The sequence below is a fragment of the Apteryx rowi genome, unplaced genomic scaffold (genome assembly GCF_003343035.1).
Source record: "Apteryx rowi isolate R43461 unplaced genomic scaffold, aptRow1 scaffold_1089, whole genome shotgun sequence".
Taxonomy (NCBI): domain Eukaryota; kingdom Metazoa; phylum Chordata; class Aves; order Apterygiformes; family Apterygidae; genus Apteryx; species Apteryx rowi.
In genome coordinates, this window is record NW_020447296.1 from 122,923 (window position 1) to 136,788 (window position 13,866).

Genomic DNA, 13,866 nt, shown 5'->3' on the forward strand with positions numbered 1-13,866 from the left:
ATGATCTTTTTTACTATAGAAGATGGGTCTCCCCCACAATGTGGGCAGCAGGATGCAAAATCTAGAGAAAAACCAAATGGACCTTTCCTGGAAGGATGAGCTCCAGTGCAGCTGCATTCACTTGCTGAGGCCTTTCTGTTGCTTACCCAGTGCTCTCATTAGAAAAATCAACCCTTGGTCCAGGGCATTTGGTTACTCCACCTTTTGGCTCAAACCCAAAATGTAAAATGTAACAGTACCAAACTGTTAAATGACAGCACAGCAAGTACTGTGCTGTATGACTTCTCTTGTTTTTCAAATCTTGTTTATTATTTACTGATGTTCAGGTCTTCTCCTGAGCACACTCTGTCTGTGTCAAATACGAAGTGTGTCAGTGCTGATTTGTTAATTAGAGATGACCAGGAATGTTCCAGAGGAACCTTCTATCAGAAAATGATTTTGTATTAAAATGGTCTAAGAAAACAGCTAAGCTTAGCTTGCTCTCTGATCATTCCTCTACTGAGTTCATTTACCATCTCCATGGTGGGCTGTTAGGGAGGTATATCCACATGTACGGTCAGATGACCCACGCCACCTGATTCATCAATCAGGTAGCATGGAGGCCTGGCCACTTCTGTGGCACCACTGGCTGTGAAATCACAGCATCACAAAAGAACTTTCTGAGGAACAAGCTCAAAAAAGTCCTAAGAAAAAGAAAAAAAGTTTTCATTTTCCTGAAATTATTATTTTTTTCTCTTTCTCACTCATCTACAATTGTAATTGTTTATTCAGAGTTACAATCAAAGGTTTCGGATCTTCTCAACAAATTTCTTATATGGAGAAGCAACATATTTTCAGCTAGTGCTGCAGCTGAACAGCAAGACACTTTTTTCTGCTCAGCCTCCTAAAGGGTCACCTTTTGAGGGTCAAGGAGATCCGAAAAACAAAGCAAAAGCAACATATTGAATACAAGACCTACAAACCTCCTTCAAAGAAACTTGTCACTCGTCCCCTTCCTGTTCCTCTTGTGACTTCATCACACAGGTCTCCTGCTGCCCTTCACTCCTGGCCTGTAGTCCTCCTCTCCTCCTTCCACCATACTAGCGTTCCTGCTGGGCAAACCAGGACCTCCCTTAAGAACATAATTCCAGCAGGGCTCCCTGACCCTGTGTTGCTACACTGTGTATATAACCTGACAGCTGGGAGATTAAAAAATTCATGTTTGAGAGTTAAGGGAGGGTAAATATGAACATGATAGGCAGAGGTGGAGGGAATAAAAATCACCATACTCTATTGGCAGAGCTCTGTGTGCATGCCATTAAACTGCTAACCTTGCACATTTTTTTCAGCCTCCCACTCTCTGGCTCAGTACCCACTGAGACGTGAAGGCTGGGTTATTACCAGAGGCAATTGCATAACTGTACCACATGTTTGCCTTTTCTACTTCACTTTACTGGAAGTGACTAGCTTTAGGCCCCCCTGGTTTGACATTATCAGTTAACACCTATTCTTCCCATTGCTGTCCTTCCTGTCAAGGCAAGGCATATCCACAGTTACACAGTGACCTGAAGTATATGCTAAAGTAAAGCACATCTGGGAAGTCTTACACATTGAGCATGGGACACACAGCTGGCTCTCTCCTCACACCCCACCCTGCACAGCTTAAGCTAAGCCTTGTGCATTTACAGCTTGTCCTGTTCCCTAACAAACACTTTTGTCCAGTGCAGGGTATTCCAAAACAGGAGGCAAGTGCAATGCAGTCAAGGCAGGCTATGTAGTAGGACGCTGTGTTCAAAAGTGCCCTTCTAGATGACACGTTTTCCAGCTGCATTCTAGCATCATGGCTCATATCCGCTTCCCTGACCATGTTGGCTAAACATGGCCAACGTTGCAATGCCTAACAAGATGGAATAGAACAATGCAGAGGCGTATGGGAAAGGATTAACTATAAGAATATCTGATTTCCTTGCCTTCTACTCCATGAGGACCTTTTGTCTTGCTTTCCTATAGCATCTTCCATCAGAGGATCTCAAAAGCCTGGACAAACATTTATGAGGTAAATCCCACTTCTCTTCACTGGGGAAAGATCTATGTCATGAGTACCAAATTACAGGTGGCTTAGCTGCAGCACAGAGAGAGGCCTGGCCTTCCTTGGTGTTACCCAGCAAGTCAGTAACTGAACTAAGCATAAAGCCTTTCCCTCCTGCTTGTGATCAGCCAGCCATGGTCTGGGTCCCAAGGTGTCTGTGACAGAAGGCCAGCATTCTTTCCCAGGACTAATGGAGGAGCAATGCCTGTTATGCAGCCGTTGGAGAAAACTGGTATTGCAGAGGGCAAGTACAACTTACTCCAGCTGGCAGGTGGCGTTGACACAGCTTGCTGCTGCTTTTTCTAGCAAGGCCATTCAGCCAGAAGAGGGCAGTGATTTTGGTTTTCACCTTTTTGTGTCTATGTGAACTAACATCAAAAGCTAAATGGGAAAAATGTTTGAAAAGCAAGGTCACACATGGATGTTTTGAAACATCTCTGCCATGTTAGCATGGTCCTCTTCTGTGAAGGCTCTCTTGCTGAGGGCATTGTGCCATGAAGTTTGGACAGTCTCCAGAGATGGAGATCCCACAGCCCCTCTGAGCACCTGCTCTAGGGCTGCACCACTCTCAGGAGGAGGTGTTTTTTCCTTCTGTCTAATCAGAATTTCCCTGGATCCAACTTGGCCTCTCACTTCTGGTCCTCTTGTGCACTTCTGAGAAGAGCCTGGCTCCATCTTCATTCCACCTGTCTTGAGCACCAACTTTGGAAAAGGCAGAATCACCTTCAAGAGGTGTCTGTATCTCATCTGAGAAGCAGTCCAAACAATAACATCACAAAGATAAGGCTAAAGCTAAAGATAAATATGGAGTTTTATATACATTTTGTATGTCTTCTTATAGGGTAAAGTTTTGTCTGAAAAGAGGAGTAATATGACTTATGAAGAATATTCTTAATTGTACCAACTGCTGTTTTCAGACGCATTTGTAAACATTTTGGATTTTCCCTTCCTTAGAAACAGTCTGAGGAATATGGATGTAACAGCTTTTCATTCTTTATTGCAACAGGAACTTTCTTCATTTCTCTGTAATATCAAATACATATCTGTGAACATGCAGACAGCTAATTTCTTAGTTATATATTTTTTAAAAATCATGTATATTGTTCACTTATTACCTTTAATGGATTTAATTGGTGGATTTCAACAATGAACTTATTCTGTGTGCACTGTGTGCTGTAAATTTCAGACAGACACACTCCAGATTTCTGACACCTTAGGGTTAACAACCTTGGTTGCAGCCTGTTTTGCAACATACAGTCTAGGTGTCTTTTAAGGAAAGACAAAGTTTGTACATAGAGGTAATTTTTTATTATTATTATTATTATAGTATAGCTGGGAAAAGGGATCAAAGCTAATTCAGATAGGTCTTGCTCTACAAATGGACTTGCCCAGCATCACACATAAAGACAGTCACAGAACTATTTCTAAAATCCAGCTACACATTTGGTTTGCAATTTAATCTACAAAGTACATTGAAATTAAAGTAATTCATTGGTATCTTTGCCATAACTGAATTTACTCATGTGTTCACACAACACCACAGAAAAATATATGAGTTATATTTGACAGCCTATCTGTCTTTGCTTAGGAAAGGCAGTTAATCTGCCACCAGGGCCTTCTGTCAGGTTAAGATATTCAGCACAGTACTAAAGTGGATAATCTTTACTTACTCTGAAGTATTCAGTTTGATTTGAAGACTTGTTGATGAGACTTTTTTATAGTATTTCATTTGAATAAAGACTGCATGTCTTCATTTATTTGCGTGTTGCAATTTGTATAATGTTCATATTTTCGGAGTTTTCCTAATAAGTTGTAGAAGAGCTTCTCTTCACTATGGCCTGTGAAATAGTTTGTTTCCCACCCAGTAAGAAGTACTTTTTTATCTCTCTAGATATGTTGTTATCCGTACTGATTTATACTAGTAATTTTCCTTGTAATGCTTTTTTGCCATTTGAAATAAACTGTTTGTGGTTTGTTTGCTTTAGATACATAGGCCAGGAAAAATAGTATCATTATTTGCATTTAAAATAAAAATAAATAAAAATAAATAAAAAATATTTTAAAATATTTAGAAGTGTTTAATTTGGAGGGGGGGTGTTTTTTCTTAAACCTTTAGTTGTATGGTTAACAATCTTGTTAATCTGAGCTGTTAGTATAACACTGTCCCACATTTTACGATGACTATTTTCTCACCAGTCTCCATGCAAAGTTGATGCAAGTTCTGAAGAGACAGAGTCCTTTACTAGATCCACTGACTAAACAATCACCACAAGGTTTCCGCCAGGGGTTCTTACGTGAAACTTCATTGACCATTTCAGGCATGATACTGATGTTACCAAGAACTGTTTCCTGAGCTGCTTCTTTTAGCACAGGTCTCTTATTGAAAGCCAAAGGCTGAAGTTCAGTTTATTGCTTTGGTCTTGCTTCAAAGGCTGAGCATTATACTACAGGCCTTGAGGAGGAAGAACAGTAACATAGTAAAGAAACAGTACTCTTTCTTGGGATTATTTACATTTGATAACAGTAGCTCCAAAATCACTTAAGACTGTTGGGGCAGACAAGGATTTCTGCATATAATAGCATCTTGATAGTACTGAGGGTACTTGCACCCACCCACAGATACCCTTTTTTCCTGTGGCTGCAGTGACTGGTGAGCCAATTTGTTATTGGACAACTGGTATTGGACTGAACAATAGAAACTGAAAAGTGAGAAGAAAATATACCACAATTGGGTTATGGTAATTAAAAATGCACAGCTCAATATCTTACTTTATTTTCATGGGAAAGAAAAATATACTTGATCTCTATAGCAGTCATAACCTTGAAGGTATAGAACATATTCTGTCTTTTTGCAAGGCACTGCAGTCAAGACTATATGGTTCATAGGAACTTTTGCAGAATAAGGTTTGCTGTGATCAGGATTTATCAACATTTATGATGGTCTGTGTTAACTTGTTATTTGCATCTTTTGTGTGAGTCAGTCCAACTCAAAATAATATTTTAAAAGGAGTGAGTGGGAAAGAAGCCTACAAAGAAAGTATGACGGAGAATGAAGCATTCCAGAACATAAAAAAGATAATAACAATAATACATTCAGGTGAATTAGAAGTGCTACCATGGTGTCTATTTCTTCCTGATCTGCTGTCTTGCCCCATTTCAATATGATAATGCCTAGAAAGGAAACCCAGTCTATCAGCACCTATAACTTACCAGTATAGCACTATGGATTCTCTGAGAATTTTTTAGAATTAAGCTGATTTTCCCAAATGTTCTTGCTCCAATACAAGACCAAATATATATAATGGAACAAAATAAAGTTTTAGAATAATGTTATATTTTTCATTTTGCAGTGGAAGTAAAGAAGTTCCAAAAACCTTCTATGGAACAGGCAAGGTATACTAGTTTTAAAAGTGAGAGTAAACTTATGTAATCATTTCTTTTCTAGCAGGATGAATCAAAATCCATTACTATTATTCAGTATAGAAACTAACTCTGCTTGGAGGATTATAAGAAGTTTGATTTAGGCATTTTGTCTATAGTGACCATTTAATGTGGCATGGCCTAATTTAAATTCTTTGTGATCAACATTTAGGCAAAATGGTCCACCTAGCTTTTGTACTCATTTAATATGAGGACTAGTTACTGAAAGTATTAGCTACATACAGAGTGTGTCTTGATCTATCAGGTGTGCAGTGACCTCTGACATGTATGGGTAAGTTCTGGGAAGGAATGCTATCTTAAGAGGAAATATCTTTCCTACGGTTAGAATTATGACTGCCAATTCACTCAAGTCCTGGCTGGTTTTGACAAATATTTTGCATTCCTTTTCCACCAAATGTTCTAGATTGGTTTTGAGTATGCAGCTTTCAGGTGCTGGTTAAAATAGGGTGATAAATTTATTGCAACTGTTGTGAACGAAGGATATAGGCAGAACAGGGTGCTCTAATAATCTTTTATTAATCTCATCAATTAATTTTATTAATCTAATCTTTTATTAGACCAGCTAGCTGTGTTGGAAGAAGTAGCCAATTGTTTGGACACACAAACTCTCCTTTAGGTCTGAAATAGAACCAAAAGACTTTCAAGCTAAATATAAGTTTGGAACAATTGTTCTGAGCTTAATGAGATATTTACTAGTTAGACAACCTGAGATAAAAGGCAGTTTGTACTTCTGGAGAAAAGCGGACATTAAAGTGTCACAGACCTAAAAAGCAACTTCTAGGGGGCTGAGAAGCTGACATTTTATGGATGATGAATAGGTTAGCAGAAGAAAGAAGATTATAGTGAGCAGGATCGCCACTGAATCCATGATTTTGATGATCCTGCAGAGATATGAATTTCAGCTTTTCATGGTCATCCTTAAAGGATACTTTGCATGCCTCCACTCTGATTTCTTTCTGGTTTCAGTTTACAACATCCTGAATGAAAACAGGCAACTTGGGGTGAGTTATGTTTTCCAGCAAATGCTCAGGACACTATAGCTTTGAAGACTGCTACTTTGCACCAGTTATTTACTGTAGAAGACAGAGATGGGAGTGGACAGATGATAGGGGACATTTCTGGAGAAAAATCTGTATGCTTTTAATGATTTTATAGTTACACAACCACTTTTTTGTCAGTATTTCCATCTCTAACTGATAATCTGCTAAATTTTTTGGTTTGCATGAGTGAGTGTGTGTGTGTGTGTGTTCATTCCTCCTCTGTCTGAAATTTATATAGCACTTCCCCCCAGCAGACACTGGCTGCATATTGATTGTTTTCCTAATTTTTGTGGCATATACAAGTGCTTATATTTTAATCCATCAGAGGCTATTCATGATTTTTTAATGCTCTTCTTCAGCCTCCTTTCATCCCCAGACATTTTTCCTGCTCCTTTGCAGTGCTCTTCCCTACAACACACTACATAGCTACCATTCAATCTTTACATTCACTCTTTTTCAAGTCTTAATCTTCAATCAAAGAGCAAATAGGGCTGCCTTTGCTGGTATGATCTAGTAAGCTCTCTTGTACAGAGCAGAGAATCTCTGCTATTAATGTGGCTTCATATAAACACATTCAAGGTGGATTGTGCTGAAGCATTTTCTGTCCTGGCTTTTTCTTACACTATAGAATTTTTCACAGAGATCATGAATCTCTCTCTACAGGAGCATACTGAATCATTTCACTGCACAAGGAATTATAGGGCATGCTGACCGCTTCTCCCTTCATCAGCTGGAATTTGCAAATATGTAAGTGTTTCTTCCACGGGCTGGTACAAATATCCCATCTAGTCAGGCTACTCAGGGAGTGCAGATAGTTTGGACTGAATATTTCTGTTCATCGATCCACTGGAATTCAGCATGCTTTTTTCTCACTAGATTCAACTTCTGGGTAAGCTGCAACAAAGAGGTTCATAGAAGACTGAGTCAAGTGAGCAGCACTTTTTATGAGTGACTTTTGTTGCAAAGCTAGATCAGATGAGCGCTGTTCAGAACCTGACAAAGGGTAGGAGAAGCCACCTGGAACACCTGGCACCTACACTGTTTGGACTCCGTACTAGAGAGACCCAGAGTAAGCTACACAGAATGATGGAAGATAATCACAATAATGGGGAAGCAAGGATGTCTCCCAATGGCTTTGCATATTATTTATGCATATTCACAGTAGAAACAGAATTTATTTCCCTATCTAGACCAGTACCTCACCTCAGTTTGGATTATATTCCAGATAGGTTAATTGTCTAATCCGTAGTTGGCTTTTTTTTGCAACTGTATCAGCAAATTACTGCAGTATTCTGTTTGCATAATATAGACAACGTGTCTGCCTATGGGTTTCCTTTTGTTCTTAAAATATCTATAAACCTGGGTTGTGGCTTCAGAAGATCACAGTACCCCAAATCAGAGTGCTGTGATTGGACACCACCCTCAGGGAACAACCCGACAATTCCTCATGGATTAAAGAAAGGCGGGTGTAAATGGCTCAAAGATTTCTAACAAACACTTCCAGTTAATACCCTTCCCCCACTTTTAAAGTGTCTGGCCAAATACCCTCCCTCTGTCAGGATTCAGAGCTGCTAGTTCCAGCTCCTCCTTACACTTCTCTCTCTATTTCCGGATAGGCCCTGGCCCCCAGCCCTTATCTCCTCCAGCCCATGGGCTATTTACAGAGAACAGTTATAAAGAGGCTGAGCCAGCCCAGAGTGGAGGGGAATTACAAGGTGCAGGGAAACAGCAGCACCAGACCAGACTGGTGTCTGCTTCACTCACCACATCCTGCTCTGCACCATGGGGAAGGACAGGCTGCTCAGCAAACCAAACATCTTACTCCTTCTCCTCTTCTTTCTCCCTGGAAACACCTCATCCACCACAGAACCATAAGCTAAACACAGGGAGGGGGTTCTTAGTGCTCTTCTTCAGTTTTCTTCCTTTCTATCATTTTTCAAATAGCTCTGCCAGTGCTGCCATTCATGCCCTGCATTTGACTGCTAGCCTAGCCCTGAGCTCACTGCACAGCTCTGTTCATGCCCACAATCCTGCCCTGCAGCCCCCACTACTCTAGCCTTGGGATTCCCCCATAGCTCTGCCGGTGTCCATACTCCTGCCCTACAGCCCCCTGCTAGTCCAGCCCTGGAATCCTCACAACATCTCTAAGTATACTAGAAATCTTCAGGTTCTCTTGGGGTTTTGTGGGCATGATGCCAGAATCCATGTACTTACCTTTTCTGTAGGGTCCTTGTTTCAAACACTCAGTCATTTCTCCCCTTTCTCCTGTTTCTTTCAAGCCAGTTTGTTTCCCTTGGCAGCATCAGATGTACTTGTTCCCAAAGAGAGTCCGTGACCTAGATTCTCTTACGACAGTGCAGAGTCTGGCAGTGGGCAGCCACCAGTGCAATATTCACCTCTGGGCTCTGCGAATGAGCAGCACGGTTACAGCGTCCATTCTGTTGAGGGCCCTGAGGAGAGGGGCTGCCTCAGACAGCAAGGGCAGACAAGAGTCTGCCCATCTCCACTGTAGCCTTGCCTACCGGAGGGTAGTTCCAGAGCCTCTAGTCCAGATGGGAGCCAGATGGGATTCAGACTCTCTCTGCTGTCACATGCTGTGCCCCTTGGTGTGGTAACAGAAGTGCAGTTTTCACCACTGCAGTTCTGAATCTAGTCTCATAATGCCTATAACAGAGATTTCATGCCAAGAGCACTGTGTTAGCATTAGTAGCTGCAGCAGAAAGTGCAGTGTGACTGCTGTTGCTGTTGCTTACTGTGTGGTCAGAAGTGAAGTGGTGGCTGACTCAGAGCTGAAAGACTTTTGACTCACAGAGTAACGTCAACCCCTCATCTGCCCTATTTGGCTGCTCCTGGGGTAGATCAGGCAGCCAAGGCTGCTTTGGGGTCAGGCAGAGCTCTCTGATCTTCTCACAGCAATCTGATGATATCCTTGCCCAAGATCAGGTGGAAAGGGAATGAGTCCATACCACTCAGTCCTCTCCTCCTATGAGAAATGTACTGCTCTTTTTCTCTGACTTGAGCACCACTTTGGGAAGGGAGAAGAGAGGAAGAGTTGAGAAGAGAGGTGGGGGAGAAACAGAAGTATAGATGGGATCCACAGAATTAAGATAGGGAACAGAGCAAAGTGGACAGTTCTTGAACTGGATACCTCCCAATCAAAATAAGATGAAGTTTCTAACCAAGACTTGCTTCCTGTGCCCTGCACAAGCAGGTGATAGCCTCTTTTTGTAGCAGAAGTTGGTGCTATTTGTGTTTCAGATGTGGCCAGTTGCATAGGAGAGACGATTAAAGTTTAGTTTAAATACTAGAAAAAACTTCTTCACCAGGAGGTTAGTGCAGCACTGGAACAGGTCATCCAGAGAGACAATGGAATCTCCATCCATGGAGGTCTTTGCAACAATTCTGTTCCAAGAGGGAAGTTGGGCTTAAGACCTCCAGAGGGTCCTTTCAACCAACACTTTTATGATTTTGTGACACATGGACTGTATGATTTTGCTCTTTTTTATTCTGGATCTTTTCTGGAAGAATTCAACAGGAGGCATTGTCCTCCTGTTCTGATATGTGGCTGTGAATTCAAGTTATTTTACAATGTAAGGTATATGCTTGTGAATATATTGCACATGATCAGAATGCAAGCTTATGATGTTATTTGAATTGGCAGGTGTGGAGTTAGACTGTTGGAACTGATGAAATCCATTGGCTTCTTTGGTTGTGTGTTTCTGCTGGGAAGTAACTGAGAGTCAATACAAGGAAGTTAGTCCATCATAAGTTAACATATTAACTTCTCTATATTGACAAAATCCTCATTTTTGCATCAGCCACTTTCTCTGTTTTCATAATACTGAGCTGCTTTCTCACTGCATCTGTTTTCAGAGTACTGAGCTGCATGCTACAAGGTTTGTGAGGTCTCTTTTGGCAGTCAAAAGCATTTTGTCCTGGAATGTCCATATTTGGACTATGTGACCCAAGCTTTTTAAAGCTCTCACAGCATTTTAATTTAGCTAACCTTTTTCACCAACACATCCCAAGGCACCTAAAAGATGCTGCATAAACAGCATATTTCATATCCTTGTTTCAAAGACAGGAAAGCTGATGTAGGGGGATGTTTTTCCTGTTGGCCAAATTTCTAGTGAAACAGTGAACAGGAAGAGGAATGAGGCCAAATTCCACATGAACTAGGTCACACTGTCCCTTCAGTAGACTGGGCATTACAGTCATGTTGACAGTGCCACTGACAGGGAGTAGGGAAGATGAGATTGGGGAAGAAGGCATAGGGTGAAGCTGTGGTGAGGAGATTGTGCAGGGAGGGGAGGACTGGAGCAAATAGCTAGTCAGAACAGCTTAATCACAATCTGTAAGTCATTACCTGGGTGGCTGGAGGTCCCACCTTTCACTGACTGCAGCTGCACCTACTGGCCAGAGTTGCCTCCTGGCCCCTCTCCACACTTTAACCCATGGCCTAGTTGTGAGGGAGATGGAGGCACTGTCTGAGTCCTACTGCCTTCCCAAAAGCTCAGAACCCAGGCAATAATGTAGCTCTAGATGGGCCCCACTATATTTCTCCCCAGGGCTGAAAGAAGAGCATTCAGTTTCTGCACTTCTCACATCAGCTCTCCCTGAATACATTCAGGCCAGTGAAAGACCATTTCTTTGCTCTTCTGCCCTAGGTATGACTCCCATCCCTCAATGAAGCTCTTAGTACATGACATCACCATGCTTTTTCCTAGGTCACTTGTGACTGTGTATTCTTTACAGAGTGTTCTTTCTAACCATCTGGCAAAGTGCACATCAGCCTTCCCTAGGGCAGGGGTTGTAGCAAAGCAGTGTGAGCAGTCCTGGCCACAGGTTTCCTCCCATACACGCAGTGATGAACATGCCCTACAGATTGAATTGTCACCAGGAATTGCTGCTGCTGCTGCTATAGAACTTGGATTTGCACAGGGAAAGAGGAGTAGTAGGTCCATAAAAGTGAGCCTGCATCAAGCCAGAGGACCATATAGGTTTGTATTCTGCCTTGCACCAGTGGTCTTGAGGGACAGAGTTCAGGAGCAAGGTACTGTGGAAATGAGTTTTCCATCTTCTTCACCCTTCTGGAGCTTTTACCAAATCTTAAGCTTGTTTCCATGATTAGTCTACACAGTCCTATGTAGTATGTCCCGGCAGTGTTCCTTGCTGCTTGGGGCTGCTGTGTCTCTGTCTCCTCTCTGCCCAGTCTCTCTCCTCAGTGGGAGAGTGCTGTCACAGTAAGGGAGGCAGAATGTGGGCCATGAGTGGGTTATACTCCTCTTTTCTACCCTCCTCTCAGTGTGCTGTCACTCTTTCTTCCTCTTAGCAAACTACCAGAACAGAGCTGCAGAGCCACTGAGGGCCTGTGAACAGTGGGAGGAAAGAGGGTAAGAGAGTATCTGGTGTGAGATAGTGGGTGTAGGAAATCAGCTCAGCAGTGCCATCTGCTGAGGTCTCACTCACAGGGTTGAAGTCCCACAGGAACAGGTTCCTTCCCTTTCAATGAGATGACATTTGACTGAGTGCAGAAATTCCATAAAGGGGACAAGAAGAAAGAAACCCTATCCATGGCCTCCTGATATCTCATTATGCTTTTGTCCAGAAAGCTGAATAATTTCATAACTTTCTTTGTGTTGATACCATGACAGACTTCGATTTTAAATCGCTAGGAATGACATCCTGAGTTTCCAGCCCCAGGCTATGAGGTGCAGTGTTTGTCAGTGCTATTTAAGCCAGCTTATGTAGGCCCTGCCATCCATCACCTCTCCCTTCCTCTCTGTCCTTTCTCAGTCCAGCACTGGCCTTCGTTTTGCTTTCAAAAGTGTTTATGAGGCAGTGTTTCACAGACTGGGAAACTCAACTGGCAGCAAAACAACCATTTGTTTTTTCTCTAGGGTATTTTTTTTAAGCCAGATCAGATCCCCTGGTGTAGTTTACCACACACTTATGCAAAATTTGGGCTGGTCCCAAGGAGGGGGTGACAGGCCTGAAGGAAGGCAACAGCTTAAATTAGCAGTACCCAGGAAAGAAGTGTTCATCAGTCCACACCCTTAACAGCTGCATCACTAACTGATTGCAGTCAATCACAAAGGCAGCTGTTGGTATGAACTTATTTCCAACCCATTGTTCTGACCTATTGTTTCTGCCATTTAAATAAGAAAGCCTTTCTGGGCAAAACCAAACAAACTTACTTCCAGGCCTTCCCTGTAAATCTGTCAAAAAAATGACAAGAAGATTATAAGCCCAGCTGTAAACATTTTCTGAACTCCTCTTCTAAAGAGATCTGGTGGATTTCTTCACAGTAATTGTTGAGCTTTTCATCAGGCTTGAAATGTGATGACAGAGGATTTGGTCAGAGCCATGGGATGTGTTTTACTGACTGTGCCTTCACGCTCAGACCCATGTCCTTCAACTGGGATGTCATTCACATCACCCTTTCCCTGAGCCCAGGGATAAAATCGCAGTGAAGTAAATGCAGCCCATCAGCAGTCACTCACCTTGAGCTATCTAAAGTAAATAGGCTTTTGGTGGCAGCCAAGGTACAATGGATAAAGCAGACAGAAAATGAAAGATGGTAAACATTAACCATCCTGCTGAGGGGCCTGGAAAGGGTACATCAAGCTACACAGAACCACCGCTTTTATTCAGTGGCCTTTATTAGAAATTTGGGATTGAGCTGCTGAGTTTGGAGGTCAGCAATGTTCTGGTCACCTCACACCCAATCTGGTCCATTGATTCAGCCTATTGATAGTCAATTCATAATGAACAACACTCACCTGTTGTAGGGATGAGATTTCAACTCCAACATTAAGAGTGGGAGGGGAGAGACAAGAAGGGAGAGGTCTGAGCTGGATGCAGATATGTGGGATATACTCTCTTCTGTTCCTCTTCAAGCACACCCTCCCCACCACAAGCTTTTGGCTCTTACACACACAGATTTCTCTGTCCCATAGATAAATCAGGTGTCCCATTCCTCAGCAAGCTGCACACTGATTCTCAAACAGTAGCTGTTTCAAGCACAGAAAAAACCTTGTAGCAGGCTATACACTCACTGAAGGAGACTGTCTGAAACTTCTCTCCTTTTTCCCTGTGCCCCACTAAATCCTGCTGTCTACCTTTTTTATCTTGTTACCTTGTCAGCCTCTCTTTCCCATTTTCCTGTCCCCCTTCTTTGTAAACATGCATGTAGAGCTGAGGAGGAGACAACACAGGAGCTCTGTGATTAATATTTTGTCCGCTTTCTTGCATGCCAGTTATGCAGAATTGACAGGTAAGTGCTCCTGGAGTTACAGATCCTCACAGATTATTGAG

At 42.2% G+C, this 13,866-nt stretch overlaps 1 protein-coding gene across 1 annotated transcript in view; it reads left to right on the plus strand.

Annotated features, from left to right (window-relative positions):
- Positions 1-13,866, plus strand: part of LOC112969116 (ovostatin-like) — a gene marked incomplete at its 3' end in the record, with an annotated part of 70,687 nt that overhangs the window by 30,273 nt on the left and 26,548 nt on the right. The window contains 1 exon segment of the mRNA XM_026072042.1: positions 6,476-6,510. Coding sequence (XP_025927827.1) covers positions 6,476-6,510 — 35 coding nt within the window.